General features: G+C 36.3%; 1 protein-coding gene across 1 annotated transcript in view; it reads right to left on the minus strand.

The window, feature by feature from the left end:
* RPAP2 (RNA polymerase II associated protein 2) overlaps positions 1-17,083 on the minus strand; it is an 83,478-nt gene that overhangs the window by 52,488 nt on the left and 13,907 nt on the right. The window contains exons 7-8 of the mRNA XM_082833132.1: positions 4,413-4,448; positions 1,601-2,537 (exon numbers count right to left, since the gene is read on the minus strand). Of these exons, the coding sequence (XP_082689258.1) occupies positions 1,601-2,537; positions 4,413-4,448 (973 nt within the window). The remainder of the gene's footprint in view (positions 1-1,600; positions 2,538-4,412; positions 4,449-17,083) is intronic.

The raw sequence follows: 17,083 nt of genomic DNA on the forward strand, positions 1-17,083 counted from the left end.
TAATGCTGCATAAAATAAATTGGATACCAAAGAACATATACTGAGTGAATCCATTTACATTCAGTTCAAAATTGGGAAAATTAATCTATGCTATTATAGTCATTAATTTGGGAAAGAGGTAATGATTTGGAGGAGACATAGTGGGGCTTCTGGTTTACTCAAATTTCTTGGCCTGCGTAGTGATTACATTGGTGTGTTCACTTGTGATAATGCAATGAGCTGTACACTTACTGTTTGTGTTACACTTCAATGAAAAAGTTTTTTTTCTAATATATATTAAAAAAAATTTTTTTAACATCTTTATTGGAGTATAATTGCTTTACAATGTTGTTAGTTTCTGCAATGAAAAAGTTTTAGCAACAGAGAAGCAGTCAAATTTCAGGGATTACTTTTTCCTTCTTAAGGCTTATTAGCATAAAAACAATAAAACAAGTGCTATAGTAAAGTTATGTAGCTTAATGACAGAGAACAATGTTTCTCCAGGCTTCATATAAAGTAATGGATGCTGTCTAATAATCCAGTTGAAGTGATTTCAAATATAGTGTTGGGCTAGGTAACATTCTGTAGAAATGTAAGAAATTTCTAAAGTTTTACTGTATTTCCACTTTCACACTCTTTTTAAATCTCCAAATGTGTTCTTAAATTTAGAGCCATATTTTCTCAGAAAACAAACTCCTATGGTAAAAACAAGGTTATCACCTATTCCTCTTCATGCCAAATGACTTCCTTTCCCAAACTACACATCAACCAAAAATGGGTAATGGAAATACTGAAAGAACTTCATGAAATCTCAGCAGCATAACATCAGTTTCTACATATAACTATTTACATATAACTGAGTACCAATTATATGTCAGGCACTGGGATAAATGCTTTATATGCATTATCTTTAAAACTCATAAAAATTGAGTAAGGGAAGCCATTTATAATCCCATTTACAGATAAGCAATCAGACTCAAGAGACTAAGTTTTCATACAGCTAGTAAATGACAGAGCAGATAATCAAATCTACGTTACCTGAATGTGCTCTTTCCATTTTCTCCTATGTCCACTATTTCCCCAATAAGTTTCCTTTAGTAAATAATTTTCATTCATAATATTTTAAGTGAGCATGCTTGCCAAATATTATCCAAATATTTTACTACTCAATTAGTAAGTCTATTCCACTGCATATAGTCCCATTGGAAATAAAACACAAAGATACACACCCTCTGTAGAAATCTGAAAGCATACATACCAACGAAGAAAAAACAAGCCTTTTCAGAGAGTCTAGATATTATATGAAGAATCAGGTTTTTTTTTTTTTTTTTTAAGAATTAGGTTTTAAAGAAAACTTTGTCCCACAATTGTAGGCTATTTCTACATTAGAGAAAAATGTTAAATATTGATGAAAATTTCCTGGGGCAAACTTTAACTTATTTGGAAAATAATAATGTCAATACTGGAGATGGCATTTTAAACCAAAGGACTGAAAGACTAAAGAAAATTCTGAAAATTAAAAAAAAATTTCCTTCAGTACTTTTCTTCCTGTTCCAAGATTTACTATGGTGAGTGTTCCACATGTTAGCAGTATGGAAAAATCATTATCATTAAGACATACCTCTTCCGAGTCTTGTGATTTGGTGGTTTCTTCATTCAAAACATATTGTCCTCTATAAAACTCCCTGATCCTTAGATTTAATGTTTCAGTTTCTTTTTTCAAGTTCTCATAACTTGGCAGTGGTTTAATGGCTGTATCTGAGGCTCTAAACGGTAAAGACTCATCCAAGCTGTTCTGAGATTCCTGCAAGGCAGGGGAATGACTGTCTGGGTCACAGTTCACATCATCTTCATCAAGTTCTTCTTCCTTAACCAGAGGGGCTGAAGAGGGTTTCAGACATACAGAAGCATAATTCTGGCCATACAAAAACCTCAAAGTTTCTTCTGTCTTCCACTCAATCAAAGTCTCCTTCAGGGCTTTAAGTAAGTTTGCCTTTGCAACTTCAGGGCACACCTGCACTGAACTAGAAGCTGACCTAGAAACTTGGTTCGATTTGGCAAATTTCCTCTTAAAATGCTCAGCACTTTTCTTACTTATGCCTACAAGAGTTATGTTTGAACTACTGTATTTATTTTCAGAAATTTTTGAAGCTTCTAATTTTTCTTGCAGAGACCTATCTGAAGAAATCTGAGTACATACATTCTGTAAAGGAAGTTCACAAGCAGCAGCTTTCTCCTCACTGTCTAATCTGCAATTGCCTAACTGCTCAGTGACATCTATTACTGTCTGTTCTTTGCTTTCATGTTTGGAGTCGACGTTTTGACCAGCTTTCTTTTTCATTATGCTTTTTTTGTGCAGCTGTGGCCTTATACCCGTTGCACTTGGTCTGTTTCCTTGTAGAATGGAGGAAACAAAGTCTTGCTCATTATCACTGCTACTATCATTATGAGTGCCAGAAGAACTAGATTCATCATGCTTCTCAAAATGGCCAGGACTGTCAACATCTGATGTTTTAATGGCCTTACTGCATAACTGTATTTCTTCTCCAGAATGACCACTGTTGAGGGAAAGAAACAAAACAACTGTAACAGAAAAGCAACATGTCCCACAGTATTTATACTTTGTAACTTTCAAGGTAGAAACTTTTATTCCCTGGTCAAGGCCTTATTTATAGGCTTATATTTACCTAGGCCTATATACACACACACATACACATTTCAGAAGAAAGTTATAATTCTATAATTTCTCTACATCTTATTTATTTAAGTTTCTTTCCATCTTCTTCCCTTGTATTTTCTCTCCAATTATTTTAAAAGTGTTGTAAGAGTATAGCAAAAAAGAAAACAAAACAAAAACCAAACAACATACACACAAAAACCCCATAAACCAACATTTGATAATTCCATCCTACTGAATTATTTTGATTTTTGCTTTCTCCATTTCTGTAACTGCTTTATATATCTTTTTTTAAAAAAGGATTCTTTTGAAAACTTCATTATTGGTTTCTCAAAAAAAAATGAGAGGAACTGTTTAGATTTTGAAACAAAAATAAAAAGAGACGTTTAAGCATTTTCCAATTCTGGTTGATAGTTATGCAGAAAATTCCACTGAATGAAAAATTCAAGAAAGTCATAGCAGAAAATAAAGTTGGCAAATCAACATTTATCAATGAAAGATACTTATACTTGAAAATCCCAGAGTTAAATCACAATGATAATAATAAGACAACAGTTTTCCCTTTGCCTATGTTCCTTTAATTTTCAGAATAGGTTTATAAAAGATTAAAAAATATGAAAGAGCAGAGACAAAGAGAGCTTTGTCTATACAAACTTGAGATAAATAAGGATAGGAGAGCAATTACCCTTAAGCAAATGCACATATAACAACTTTAAAAGATCAGGATGGCAAGGATTCTAGGTCAAGAAGCACCTGGAGGGTGGTGAAAGGGTATATGGGAACTCTCTGCTTCTCACACAATTTTTCTGTAAACCTATTTTTTGTATTTTCTGTAAACCTATCCCCCCAAAGCCTATTACAATTTTTAAAAATAAAATGAAATAAAATAATTCAGCAATAAACAAAAAAGCATGCTTGGGGGAAGTGTAAAAGAAGAAGAAAAACAGTTGAAAATAAGGTTGTAGATGGGAATGGAGAAAAAAGATAAGTTCATTCAGTATTTTATACCATTTTTTAGTTAGAGTCTAGCCTACATAGCCACAGACTGTCTCTTGTATCTGAAGTAAGTACAATTTCAAAAAACTTAGAACAACTCAATTTTCATGTATACTTTCTCTTGGAATTGTATGGTAATTATATTTTTCTATACTATTTTGAAGCTGTAAGTTAAAGATTTATAGAGAATAATAAATATCTCTCACTTGTGCTCAATTCCATCTAACTAAGGTAGTGACTAATAACTAGGAAAATTTATTCTGGAAGATAAAAGGATATGTTTTGAGAGATGATCATGGTTGGGCAAGCAATACCATGAGGGAAGTTTAGAAAAAAAATCACAACTTGGAATTTCTATTAATGCTTTAGACACTCTTTCAAATAATTAACTGATACATTAATGTTTTGATGTTCTATAAAACTATAAAAACCTTTCAACAAATGTAATTGGCACAATCTAGTTGACAAAGAAGCACAATATCTCAGAGGGAAGCTGTGTTTGTGTCATATTTCAACAGGTTCAATTAGACTTCCTTGGTAGGAACAGCTGTACAGTAAATCATACAGATCAAACACATCATCTTACCATCACAAAAGAAAAAAAAGCTGTACAAGGCAAATATTTCTTTTTGTGGGCTAGAATGGGCACTTACATAATGCATTAGCACAGGAAGTCCAAGAGTTCATATCACCTGGTTTACTCTTAATGCTTCTATTAACAAGAATACATAGAAGGTAAGTGATACTGATTCAACCATACCTTTGTCCTTCCTGTAGCAGCTGAAAATCAGGACATCTGTGACAAAAACACAGAAGTAAAAAACTGAAAGCAATTGATATGTCAAACACTTTCAAGTGTTTATTATAACCACTTTGGATAGAAAATATAATTAAAAGGATATATTTCATATAAAGATTTTTTAATGTTTTTCTTAAACCACAACATATTATAAAACTCATCCACAAGAAATATGAATTAATCTTTCTAATCCAAAATTTACTTGTATTTCAGGACTAAGTTCAACTTCCACTAGCCCAATTAAGTTTTCCTTGACTAACCTGCTAAAGTAAATCTCTCCCTTCTCTAAATTCCAGAGTCATCATTGTCTGTAGAGTTAATACACATTAATCATGTGCTTTTCTATGACCTAACACAGAAATTTTATCTAAATATCTTACTTTTCGTATGTTTAAGTCTAGTTTCTTAACTAGACTACAAGCTTGTTGAGGTCAGAGATTATTTATTCAATATTATAATTCTCCTGTTATTTCCTTTATATGGTCAATAAGACTTTTTGCCCTAATTTTGAGAAAGCAGTTGTATTGTAGCATGGATGTGAGGTATGTAGGTCAGGTGATTTAACTCTAGGGACAATTTTGCTATGCAATACCAGAAATCACATATGGCTGGGCATTAAAAAGGGGGAGGAAAAGGCTCTTAAAAAGCCAAATACAAAGAGGAACAAATATAATAGCAAATGAATCCAAGAGGACAGGAAAACTCTGTAAAGTGCTTCTGAAGTACTCAGAAAAAGTGGCTTCTAAAGACTACAAAACATGTTAAATAAAAGTAAATATTCAAAGAACTAAATAAATGGATCAATATTCTATGTGCACTGATAGAAAGATTCAATATTGTCAAGAAGTTAGTTCTTCTCAAATTGATCTGTGATTCAATGAAATCCCAATCAAAATCCCAGCAAATTATTTTATGGATATTGACAAATTCATTCTAAAGTTTTTATGGAGAGGCAAAGACCCAAAATAGTTAACGTAATATTGAAGGAGAAGGACAAAGTTGGAGAATTGACACTACCTGACTTTAAGACTTACTATAAAGCTACAGTAATCAAGACAGTGCAGTGTGGCACTGGTGAAAGAAGAGACAAAAAAGATCATTGGAACAAAATAGAGAGACCAGAATAGACCCACAGGAATAGTCACGATCTCTGACAAAAGAACAAAGGCAACACAATGGAGAAAATATAGTCTTTTCAACAAGTGATGTTCCACATGCAAAAAAATTAATCTAGACACAGACCTTACACTCTTCACAAAAACTCAAAATGGATCACAGACTTAAAAAGTAAAATGCAAAACTATAAAACTCCTGGAAGAGGGACTTCCATGGTGGTCCAGTGGTTAGGACTCCATGCTTCCACTGCAGCACTGCAGGGGGCCCAGGTTTGATTCCTGGTTGGGGAACTAATACCCTGCATGCTGCTTGGTGTGGCCAATAAATAAATAAATAAATATTTTAAAACATCAACAACAAAACTCCAAGAAGATAATACAGGAGAAAACCTTGATGACTTTTTAGATACACACCAAAGGCATGATCCATGAAAAAAGAATTGATAAGTCAGACTTCATTAAAATTAAAAGTTTCTGTTCTGTGAAAAATACTGTCAACAGAATGAAAAGATAAGACACAGACTAGGAGAAAACATTTGCAAAACACATATCTGATAAAGGACTGTTATCCAAAATATCAAAGCACACTTAAAACTCAACAGTAAGAAAACAAGCAACTCAATTAAAAAGTGGGCCCAAGACCTTAACAGATACCTCACCAAAGAAGATAAACAGATGGTAAATAAGCATATGAAAAGATGCTCTACAACAGCAGTCCCCAACCTTTTTGGCACCAGGGACTGGTTTCGTGGAAGTTAATTTTTCCACGGACCAGGATGGGGGGATGGTTTTGGAATGATTCAAATGCATTACATTTATTGTGCATTTTATTTCTATTATTATTACACTGTAATATATAGTGAAATAATTATACAACTCACCATAATGCAGAATCACTGGGAGCCCTGAGCTTGTCTTCACTTGCCACTCACTGATAGGGTTTTTTTTTTTTTTTTTTAAACTGATAGGGTTTTGATGAGTCTGCAAGCAACTGATTTATTATGGTCTCTGTGCAGTCAAACCTCTCTGCTAATGATAATCCGTATTTGCAGCTGCTCCCCAGCAGTAGCTTCACCACCTCAGCTCCACCTCAGATCATCAGGCATTAGATTCTCATAAGGAGCGTGCAACCTAGATCCCTTGCATGTGTAGTTCACAGGAGGGTTCAAGCTCCTATGGGAATCTAATGCCGCTGCTGATCTGACGGGAGGCAGAGCTCAAGAGGTAATGTGAGGGATGGGGAGTGGCTGTAAATACAGACGAAGCTTCGCTTGCTGGCTCGCCCAGCCACTGCTCACCTCCTGCTGTGTGGCCCAGTTCCTAACAGGCCACGGACCAGTATTGGTCTGTGGTCCAGGGGTTGGGGACCCTGCTCTACAAAAGTCATCAGGGAAATGCAAATTAATACAACAAGATACCACTATACATCTATTAGAATAACCAAAATCCAGAACACTGACAAGATCAAAGGTTCTGAATGTTTGTGTCCCTTCACCCCCAAATTCATATGTTAAATCCTAATCCAGGGCTTCCCTGGTGGTGCAGTGGTTAAGGATCCACCTGACAATGCAGGGGACACAGGCTCCAGCCCTGGTCCAGGAAGATCCCACATGCCGCGGAGCAACTAAGCCCGTGTGCCATAACTACTGAGCCTGCGATCTAGAGCCGGTGAGCCACAACTACTGAGCTTGTGTGCCACAACTACTGAAGCCTGGAGGCCTAGAGCCCGTGCTCTGCAACAAAAGAAGCCACTGCAACGAGAAGCCTGCACACTGCAATGAAGAGCAGCTCCCACTCACCACAACTAGAGAAAGCCACGCGCAGCAACGAAGACCCAACGCAGCCATAAAAAAAAAAAAAAAAGAAAATCCTAACCCAATGTGATACTATTAGGAGATGGGGCCTTTGGGAGGTGATTAGGTCATGAGGGCAAATCTTTCCTGAACGGGATTAGCGTCTTTATAAGAGAGGCCAGAGAGATCCCTTCCCATTCTACCATGTGAGGACATAACCAGAAGTCTTCAACCCAGAAGAGGTGTTCACCCAACCATACTGGCACCCTGACAGATTTAAGACTTCAGATTTAAAACCTCTATAGCTATGAGAAGAAATTTCTCTTGTTTTTAAGCTACCCAATCCATGCTATTTTGTTATAGCAGCCTGAACAGACTAAGACATGCACAAAAGACCTCACCAAAGAAGATATACAGCTGGCAAACAAGCATATGAAAAGATGCTCCACCTCATATATCATCAGAGAAATGCATATTAAAATAATAATGAGATATTACTACACACCTATTAGAACAGCCAAAATCCAGAGCACTGACACCATCAAATGTTGGTGAGGATGTAAAGCAATAGAAACTCTCATTCACTGCTGGTGGGAATGCAAAATGGTACAATCACTTTGGAAGACATCTTAGAGACGTCTTACAAAACTAAACATATTCTAACCATACAATCCAGAAATCATATGCCTTGGTACTTACCCAAAGGAATTGAAAACATGTCTATACAAAAACCTGTATGCTATGTTTACAGCAGCTCTATTCATATTTGCCAAAACTTGGAAGTAACCAAGATGTTCTTCAATAGGTAAAGGGATAAATACTAGGCACATTCAGACAATGAAATATTATTCAGTACTAAAAAGCAATGAGATACCAAGCTATGAAAAGACAGGGAGAAACTTAAATGCTTTTTACTAAGTGACAGAATCCAGTTTGAAAAGCCTACATACTATAGGACTCCAACTATATGACATTCTGTAAAAGGTAAAACTATGGAGACAGAAAAAGATAAGGGGTTACAGAGGTTTGCGGGTAGGAGACGAATAGGTGGAGCATAGAGGATTTTTAGGGCTATAAAACTACTCTGTATGACACTGTAATGGTAGATTCAAGTCATTATACATTTGTCCAAACCCCAAACTGTACATTAAGAGTGAACCCTAATGTAAACCATGGATGTGGGTGGTAATGATGTGTCAATGCAGGCTCATCAATTGTAAGAAATGTACCATTTTGATGGGGGATGCTGATAATGGGGGAGGTTATGCATGTGTGTGGGCAGGGAGTTTATGGGAAATCTCTGAACCTTCCTCTCCATTTTGCTGTGAACCTAAAATTGCTCAAAAAACAAAGTCAACTGGGACTTCCCTGGTGGTGCAGCGGTTAAGACTCTGAGCTCCCAATGCAGAGGGCCCGGGTTTGATCCCTGGTCAGGGAACTAGATCCCACATGCATGCCACAACTGAGAGTTCCCATGCCGCAACTAAGGCACTGGCAAGCCACAACTAAGGAGCCTGTGAGCTGCAATTAAAGAGCCTGTGAGCCACAACTAAAGAGCCCGTCTGCCGCAACTAAGACCCAGCGCAACCAAATAAATTAATTAAAAAAAATAATACGGGCTTCCCTGGTGGCGCAGTGGTTGAGAGTCCGCCTGCCGACGCAGGGGACACGGGTTTGTGCCCTGGTCTGGGAGGATCCCACATGCCGCAGAGCGGCTGGGCCCGTGAGCCATGGCCGCTGAGCCTGCGCGTCTGGAGCCTGTGCTCCGCAACGGGAGAGGCCACAACAGTGAGAGGCCCGTGTACAGCAAAAAAAAAAAAAAAAAAAATAATAATAATAAAAGTAAAAAACAAAGTCAATTAATAGAAAAAAATACAAGAACATAGGTGTGCACTAAAGAGAAGCTAAGGCACTGAACATAAATCCTATTTAAAGGGCAAAATAGGGCTGTAATGAAGGTTATATTGCAAAAATCTTTGATTAAAAAAGTCAAGTTACAAACATTAAATGCTGGAGAGGGTGTGGAGAAAAGGGAACCCTCCTGTACTGCTGGTGGGAATGTAAATTGATACAGCCACTATGGAGAACAGTATGGAGGTTCCTTAAAAAACTAAAAATAGAACTACCATATGACCCAGCAATCCCACTACTGGGCATATACCAGAGAAAACCATAATTCAAAAAGATACATGCATCCCAATGTTCAATGCAGCACTACTTACAACAGCCAGGACATGGAAGCAACCTAAATGTCCATCAACAGAGGAATGGATAAAGAAGATGTGGTATATATATACCATGGAATACTACTCAGCCATAAAAAGGAACGAAATTGTGTCATTTGCAGAGATGTGGATGGACCGAGAGACCGTCATACAGAGTAAGTCAGAAAGAGAATAAATATCGTATATTAATGCATATATGTGGAATCTAGAAAAAATGGTATAGATGATCTTATTTGCAAAGCAGAAATAGAGACACAGACGTAGAGAACAAACATATGGACACCAAGCGGGGAGAAGGGGTGGGATGATTTGGGAGACTGGGATTGATATACATACACTACTATGTATAAAACAGATAACTAATGAGAACCTATGCACAGGGAACTCTACTCAGTGCTCTGTGGTGACCTAAATGGGAAGGAAATCCAAAAGAGAGGGGATATATGTATATATATAGCTGATTCACTTTGCTGTGCAGCAGAAAGAACACAATATTGTACAGCAACTATACTCCAATAAAAATTAATTTAAAAAAGTCAAGCTAAATGGATAGATGGAACCAGAAGCCATTTGAGTTATGACATTTAAAGGCTACCAATCAAAAATATCAGTTGCAAGTATTTTTCTATATAATTAAACAACATAGCATCAATCATATAACTACTGCCTAGATAATCCATTCATCTTTTGTTCAGTCGCAAGCATACTAGGCACTGCAGGGAATGATTTGTTGCCAATCCTCTCCTTAGCTATGGGAGGCACTGCTAACTGATCAAGGCATTCTTTCCCATTAAACATCTAAGTACCACACATCAGGAGGTGTACATCCCTGCTCTAGAGATTTCCCTGCAGTTCAGGAATTCCCCCAAGACCAATAATAAAAAAATTAGAAGAAAAAGACAAAATAAGGCAATAGGCAGTAAGTTCCTTGACAGTAAAAATTTGATCTATTTTTTCTTCTTCCTTAGTCCTTCAGCCAATCGAGGTGTGTCCTTTCCCAATCATCCAAATTATCCTGTTTACCCTCCTTCTTCCCACTCACGAAAACTCTAGTCACAGAAGCTACTTTGGTTTGGTGTTACTCAAAGAAAACAAATGACACTGCTTGGATGGTGACTAGCCTTGACTACTCCAGGGGGTATTTATAACTCCCATTAAGAGCTTTTTTAGCATACTAAATAATATGCTAATGTTTACAACAGAGTGTTTTATTGCCTGTTGACTACTTCCTCCCACTTCCATTTGTAGTTCTCTCACTCTTCCTATCCCACTTCCCCGCCCAAGTCTTCCTGGCTAAAATTATCAAGGTTCAGTACCATGCAGCTGTCTGGCATTTGGTCTTACACCAGGATCTGAGTATCACTGTAGGGAAAAAAAAATATGTGTAGACACAGTGATTCTCAACTGGATTCTTACACTAACTAAATGGCTAACCTGCAAATGCATGGTATATTCCATCATTCAACAAATTCCTTCAAAAATAAAATTCTGAAGTATTATATGTATGGACTATGTTGGGTATGTTAAGTAATACAAAGAATAGGTTCCTATTTTTAAGGACATTACAATTTAGTAGGAGGAAAGCGCGTGTTCCAAGATATTTATAAATAATAATCCTCATAAGAATGATATAGCTTACTACCACCATCCCACGTTACAGATAAAAAGAACGAGTACTGAAAGACTGACTAATGTGCCGAAAGTCACACAGCTAGTAAGTGGTAAAGCCAGGAATCACTGCCAGCCAGCATCGCTCATAAGAACTACACTCCTGCATCATATAATTCATGAGAGACAGATGAGCTGCTCCAGAAAATTAGAGAAGAAAGAAAAACTTCTGGCTGAGCCAATGAAGAAAAGCTTCAGATTCAGCTGGGCCTCTAAAGATCAATATAATTTGTATATAAAGACATTGGAGGCTAATCCTATGGATTTTACTCTGAGGTTTTACTCCACAAACCTCTCTCCCTTTTTTCTTTTTCCTTTCAGTAAACTACCATGCTTAAACTTAGCCCATCTCTTAAACAAACACACACACAAAACAACCCTGTCCTTGAGCCATACAATCCCTCCCCCTTTCATCGTCAGACTTCTTTAAAGAAGTCTGCACTCATCATTTCCAATTCCGTATCTCCTATTCAGTCCTCAACCCTCTGCCTCCTGGAATCTGTATGCATTACTCTACTGAAATGGCTCTTGCTAAGATCACCAATTACCATAGGACTGCTAAATCTAAAGGATATTTTTCAGGATTTTTTTTTTCCTTTTTAAAGTACAGGAAAAAGAATTAGAATGAAAGGAGAGTTTGAAAGAGTAAGAAAATAGGAATAAACCATACAGCAAGGCCTTGGTGAGAGGAGAACAGAAACAGTAACACAGAGGTACTACATTAGCAACGAGGAATCAGAGAAATGAGAAAGCATATGAAGAAAATAATGTTGAAGGAGCTTCTGGTGGATGCCCTCAATCATTTCAGTTAAATAGTAGGTTATATCTACTAGGAGTTGGGGGTGGGGTTCAAAGTTTAAGGAGAGGAGAAAAGGTCTGAATGTATCATAGTCATTAAGAAACAAAGAATAAACACGTGAGGACACTGTTGAGACTAGACAGAATGAACTGGAACAGGGCCACAGGAATGCAAAGAGTGCAGGCTTTGGTGCCAGACAAATCTGCATTTAAATCCCAAATCTATATATATAAGCTAAGTGTTCTTGAGAGAGTCACTAAACCTCTCTAAGCCTCAGTTTCACCACCCATAAAATGGGTAACGGTACTTCCTCAGGGATGTTGTGAGGACTGAATTAAATGAGACAGCATATCGAAAGTGCTAATGATCTTATTTGAGAACTTTACCCAATAATCTTCAGCATCAGAAAAGAAGGATGACTGAAGCCTAGAAGGTGGACATAACAGAAGTTAAGGGAGAAAGAATCTGGGATCGTTTGAGAGGATGATATTACAACTGCTGACAGTGGAACTCAAGAAAACAAATTTAATGAGGGTCTGCCAATCTAGAAGAATAGAGCTGAGGTAGAGACAGGAGGTCAAAACGAGGTCACAAAGCACATTCAGGAGTGACAGATGCAGATGAGATAGAGGTTGTGGTCAGAGACGGGAAGCTCTTATTTCAAGATCTTGTTGGCAGAATGGTTCCAAATAAGAATGAGGTCCAAGCATGGCTGAATCAAGGGGTAATAAAAATGTAAACATTATTCTAAATCATGAATACAATTTAAGTAGTTTTATGAGAAATCTCCAGCAATACAACTTGATATTTTTTGAGAAAAACACTAAGAATTAAAAGAAAATTAAACCTCTAACAAAGGGGAAAATTAGCATATATTGATTGCTTATTATATGGTAAGTGAATTTTTTTTTTAAATTGTGGTAAAATATACATTACATAAAATTGACCATTTAAACCATTTTTAGCTACAGTTCAGTGGTATCAAGTACATTCACACTGTTGTGCAACTATCACCATCTCCAGGACTTTTTCATCTTCCCATACTTTCTGCTACATGGTTATTATTTCATTTAATCTTCACGTAACTAACAATTTTATTTTTATAGATGAGGAAACTGAAGCTCTGAGGGGTTAACTGAGTTCCTAAGATCACTACACATATCGAGTAGTAAATCTAGGATTTGAATTTAGGTCTTTCAAAGTCTAAGTTCTCTCTTTCTAACATGATGCCTCTAATTAAAGCCAGAAAAAGGAACCCCAAAAGTTGCGAGGATACCATCTTTACTTATCCTCTCCCAAAAGAATTCAATATACTTTACTATTTTCCTCTCCTTTGTTTCAGTTCTCTGACTTCACATAAAGAAAACTACGCTGAACATTGTTTCTAGATGCTTTATGAGTGACTTTAATACTCTCTGATTACCAATCTGTAAAAGGGAAAATGGTACCTGACACTAAGATAAACCAAAACTGAGTTTAATGAGGTACTGGACAAAAGGTTCAATATAAAATTCAGTTTGTTTTTGCTATGAGCTGTTTTAGAAACAAGGCACCAAGTTACATTGCTCTTTCTTTTCTATCCTTTTTTAGATGAAATTCAAAAGCTTTTTCTTTGTTAAAACTACCATTTCTCATCAATGTTAAGTATCTTCCATTCCTTTCAAAGTTTACATTGTCCTGAGACATTTAATTCAGATAAGCTCAATTTAAAAAATAAATATCTTAGTTAAAGAATATCTTCAAGCTCTTATTTATAAGCATTTTCACATTATTTTCACTAAAGTACAAATTAGATGATTAACTGTATCTTTAGTAAAGTACATCTAAAACTAGAAATAGCATGCCAGAAGACCTTGGCGTGTGTGTATCACTTAGAATATGTGTATTATATATAAACCAACAGAAGCAGCAGGCTACAATTCCCCCCTGTGGTGGGAATTTTTCAAATACAATATGAAACATGTTAAAACCTGTTTCAGAAAGTTTTTATTCTGTCTACCAAGCAACACTATTCAGGAAGAGGTTATAGAAGTTGTTCTGCAGAGGTTTTTGGCTTCCGCACCTCTAAGATTATACTGTTTATTGCTAAGAAGCATGTGTGAAAATCCCCTACTCTGGGCCACATGATGGCGCTTTTAGCTCTGTCAGCATTAACCATTCACCCCAATTTCATCTTTTAAATCAAAATTTGAATCTAAACATTTGCCCTTCCTTCTCAGCTTTAACTCCTGATTTTTTAATGTTACAATTCAAGAAATTGCCCTCCTTCAACAACGTCAGAGCCTACAGTCAACCAAACAGGATTTATAAATGTAACTATATGACTACCTAAACAAGCATACCGTCTCAGAGGAACAAAACTGTATGTGGTCTGTTTCTGGCCACCAAGTGGGTGAAAAATTTCTAACTCACAACATGAGAAGCATCATACTGCGTCATGGTCAATGTTTTGTCTCTGACAGAGCATCAGGAGACATTTTGTGTAAAGCATTGCTGTTATTCATGACATTAAAGACATACTCCAGATATTTTTACCTTAATAACGAAAATGAAGACCCTTTTTGACTCCAAAGCCTCAACAGAAGTATGGAGCTAGAATTCATGAATTTGTCTAACTTTTTCTTAAATTGATTTATAGGTTTTTACCAATGAGGTAGTGAGTTTATTATCGTACAAAATAGTATCTTATAGTAAATTTTACTATAGTTTTTAGTATTTTAGAATCTGGTGAATAAATTTATATTAGCTTTCACAATAATGTAAGAAAAAACAAACTGAGTCAAATTGTCAAATTGAATATTCTATTTCTAAATGGTATGTAAGACCATGGTGTCCCTAAAGATGTAAACTTCAAGTTGTTCTGGACATACTATAAAATATAAAATATTCTTGGTTGGGCTTCCCTGGTGGCGTAGTGGTTGAGAGTCCGCCTGCCGATGCAGGGCACACGGGTTTGTGCCCCAGTCTGGGAAGATCCCACATGCCGCGGAGCGGCTGGGCCCGTGAGCCATGGCCGCTGAGCCTGCGCATCCGGAACCTGTGCTCCGCAACGGGAGAGGCCACAACAGTGAGAGGCCCGCGTGCCGCAAAAAAAAAAAAAAAAAATGCTTGGTTTTTCTTCATAATTTAAAAACTTTAATTCAATCCTTTATCAGTCTTTATCTTTTACAGACTGAAGAGTTCAAATTTATTTAGTCAGTAATTTGTATTCTAATACTGTATTCTGTACCCTTAAATGAGACAGACTTCTCTACAAGGTAGTATAAATTTCCCTAGGCTTATACTGATCATTTTAATTTTCATCATTTTTATCAATGAGACATTTCCTTATCTAGAAAACTTTCACTATAGCAGCACTGACTGACTTAGAATTGTAAAACATTAGAACTAAAGGGAACTAAGGTTAAATGTAACTTTCTACTTACAAATGAGGAAAATAAGATTCAGCGCTGGTAACAGACTTTCTTACACTAAAACAACTAAAAAATCTAAGCTAGATCCAACAAAACAGTGCTCTTAAAACTACAGATCAGGGGCTTCCCTGGTGGCACAGTGGTTAAGAATCCGCCTGCCAATGCAGGGGACATGGGTTCTATCCCTGGTCTGGGAAGATCCCACATGCTGCGGAGCAGCTAAGCCCAAGCGCCACAACTACTGAGCCTGCGCTCTAGAGCCCGCGAGCCACAACTACTGAGCCTGCATGCCACAACCACTGAAGCTGGTGCGCCTAGAGCTCGTGCTCCACAATAAGAAGCCTGCACACTGCAATGAAGAGCATCCCCCACTCGCCACAACTAGAGAAAGCCCACGTGCAGCAAAGAAGACCAAATGCAGCCAAACATAAAATAAATAAAATAAATTTATACAAACAAACAAACAAACACTACAGATCAGGACCAACCAATGAAGGGGGTTGCTACCAGCATTTCAAAAAAGCAACAGAGTAGAAAATATCAGAGGCTTTTCATGTAGTGAGGATAAAAACTGTTTCCTAAAACTTTTGCTTCAGTTCTATGTATGTGGTGAATAATGTAAAATGCATTTATTACAGTGGTCAAAAATTTTGGAAATCATTCATGGATACAGAGAACAAACAAATGTCGATGAAATAGGTGAAGGGTAGATTAAGAGGTACAAACCTCCAGTTATAAAATAAAGAAGCCATAGAGATGTAAAGTATAGCATGAGGACTATGTTCAATAATATTGTAATAACTTTGTATGGAGACAGATGGTTAACAGACTTATTGTGGTGATCATTCCATAACGTATGAAAATGTCAAATCACCATGTAGTATACCTGAAACTAATATAATACTATATGTCAACTATATTTCAATTAAAGAAAGATTTTGGAAGTCATTACAATAAAATAACTAATTCTATGAGTGAATTTTAAAATTTATTCTTATTTTTTAATTATAATAAAAATAGTAATATTAATAAAATTATAACTTAATATTATGATAGTGATATAGCTTATTATTTATTACAACTCACTCTAAGCTAATAAAAATATCTCTGCATTAAATACTTAATGCTGCCATCTAAAAAAAAGCCATTTTTCCCCTTTAAAAGAAGATAGGTTACGAATGTTATACCCCATACTATATGTGAACAGACTTTCTTTAAAATACCACATTTCTGTAGAGCTTATATGTACAATAGCTAGACAAGCTTTTTAAACGAATACTGAATTCCAGAATTCTGATCATTAGCACACATAAAAATATCAAACATTCTCTGTGAAAACACAGTGACCTCTAGTGGATTAGATAAACTGACATAATCCTTGCCCCTAAGAATTTAGAAATTAAGGTAACACTGACGCATCCAGATATGAAAAATACTGACATGGTTATTATATACAGACAAGTATTATACATAAATAAGGGCTATAGTTACACTATGTACAATGTGACAATTGTATATTTATAGATTACTCACTGGTTACTTCCAATCAAGAGGAATATGATGAAAGAATCCTAGCCTTGTTCAGAATCTATCACTAGCTTAAGAAATACACTTAGTCT

This window comes from Leucopleurus acutus (assembly GCF_964270905.1).
Source record: "Leucopleurus acutus genome assembly, chromosome: 2".
Lineage (NCBI taxonomy): Eukaryota > Metazoa > Chordata > Mammalia > Artiodactyla > Delphinidae > Leucopleurus > Leucopleurus acutus.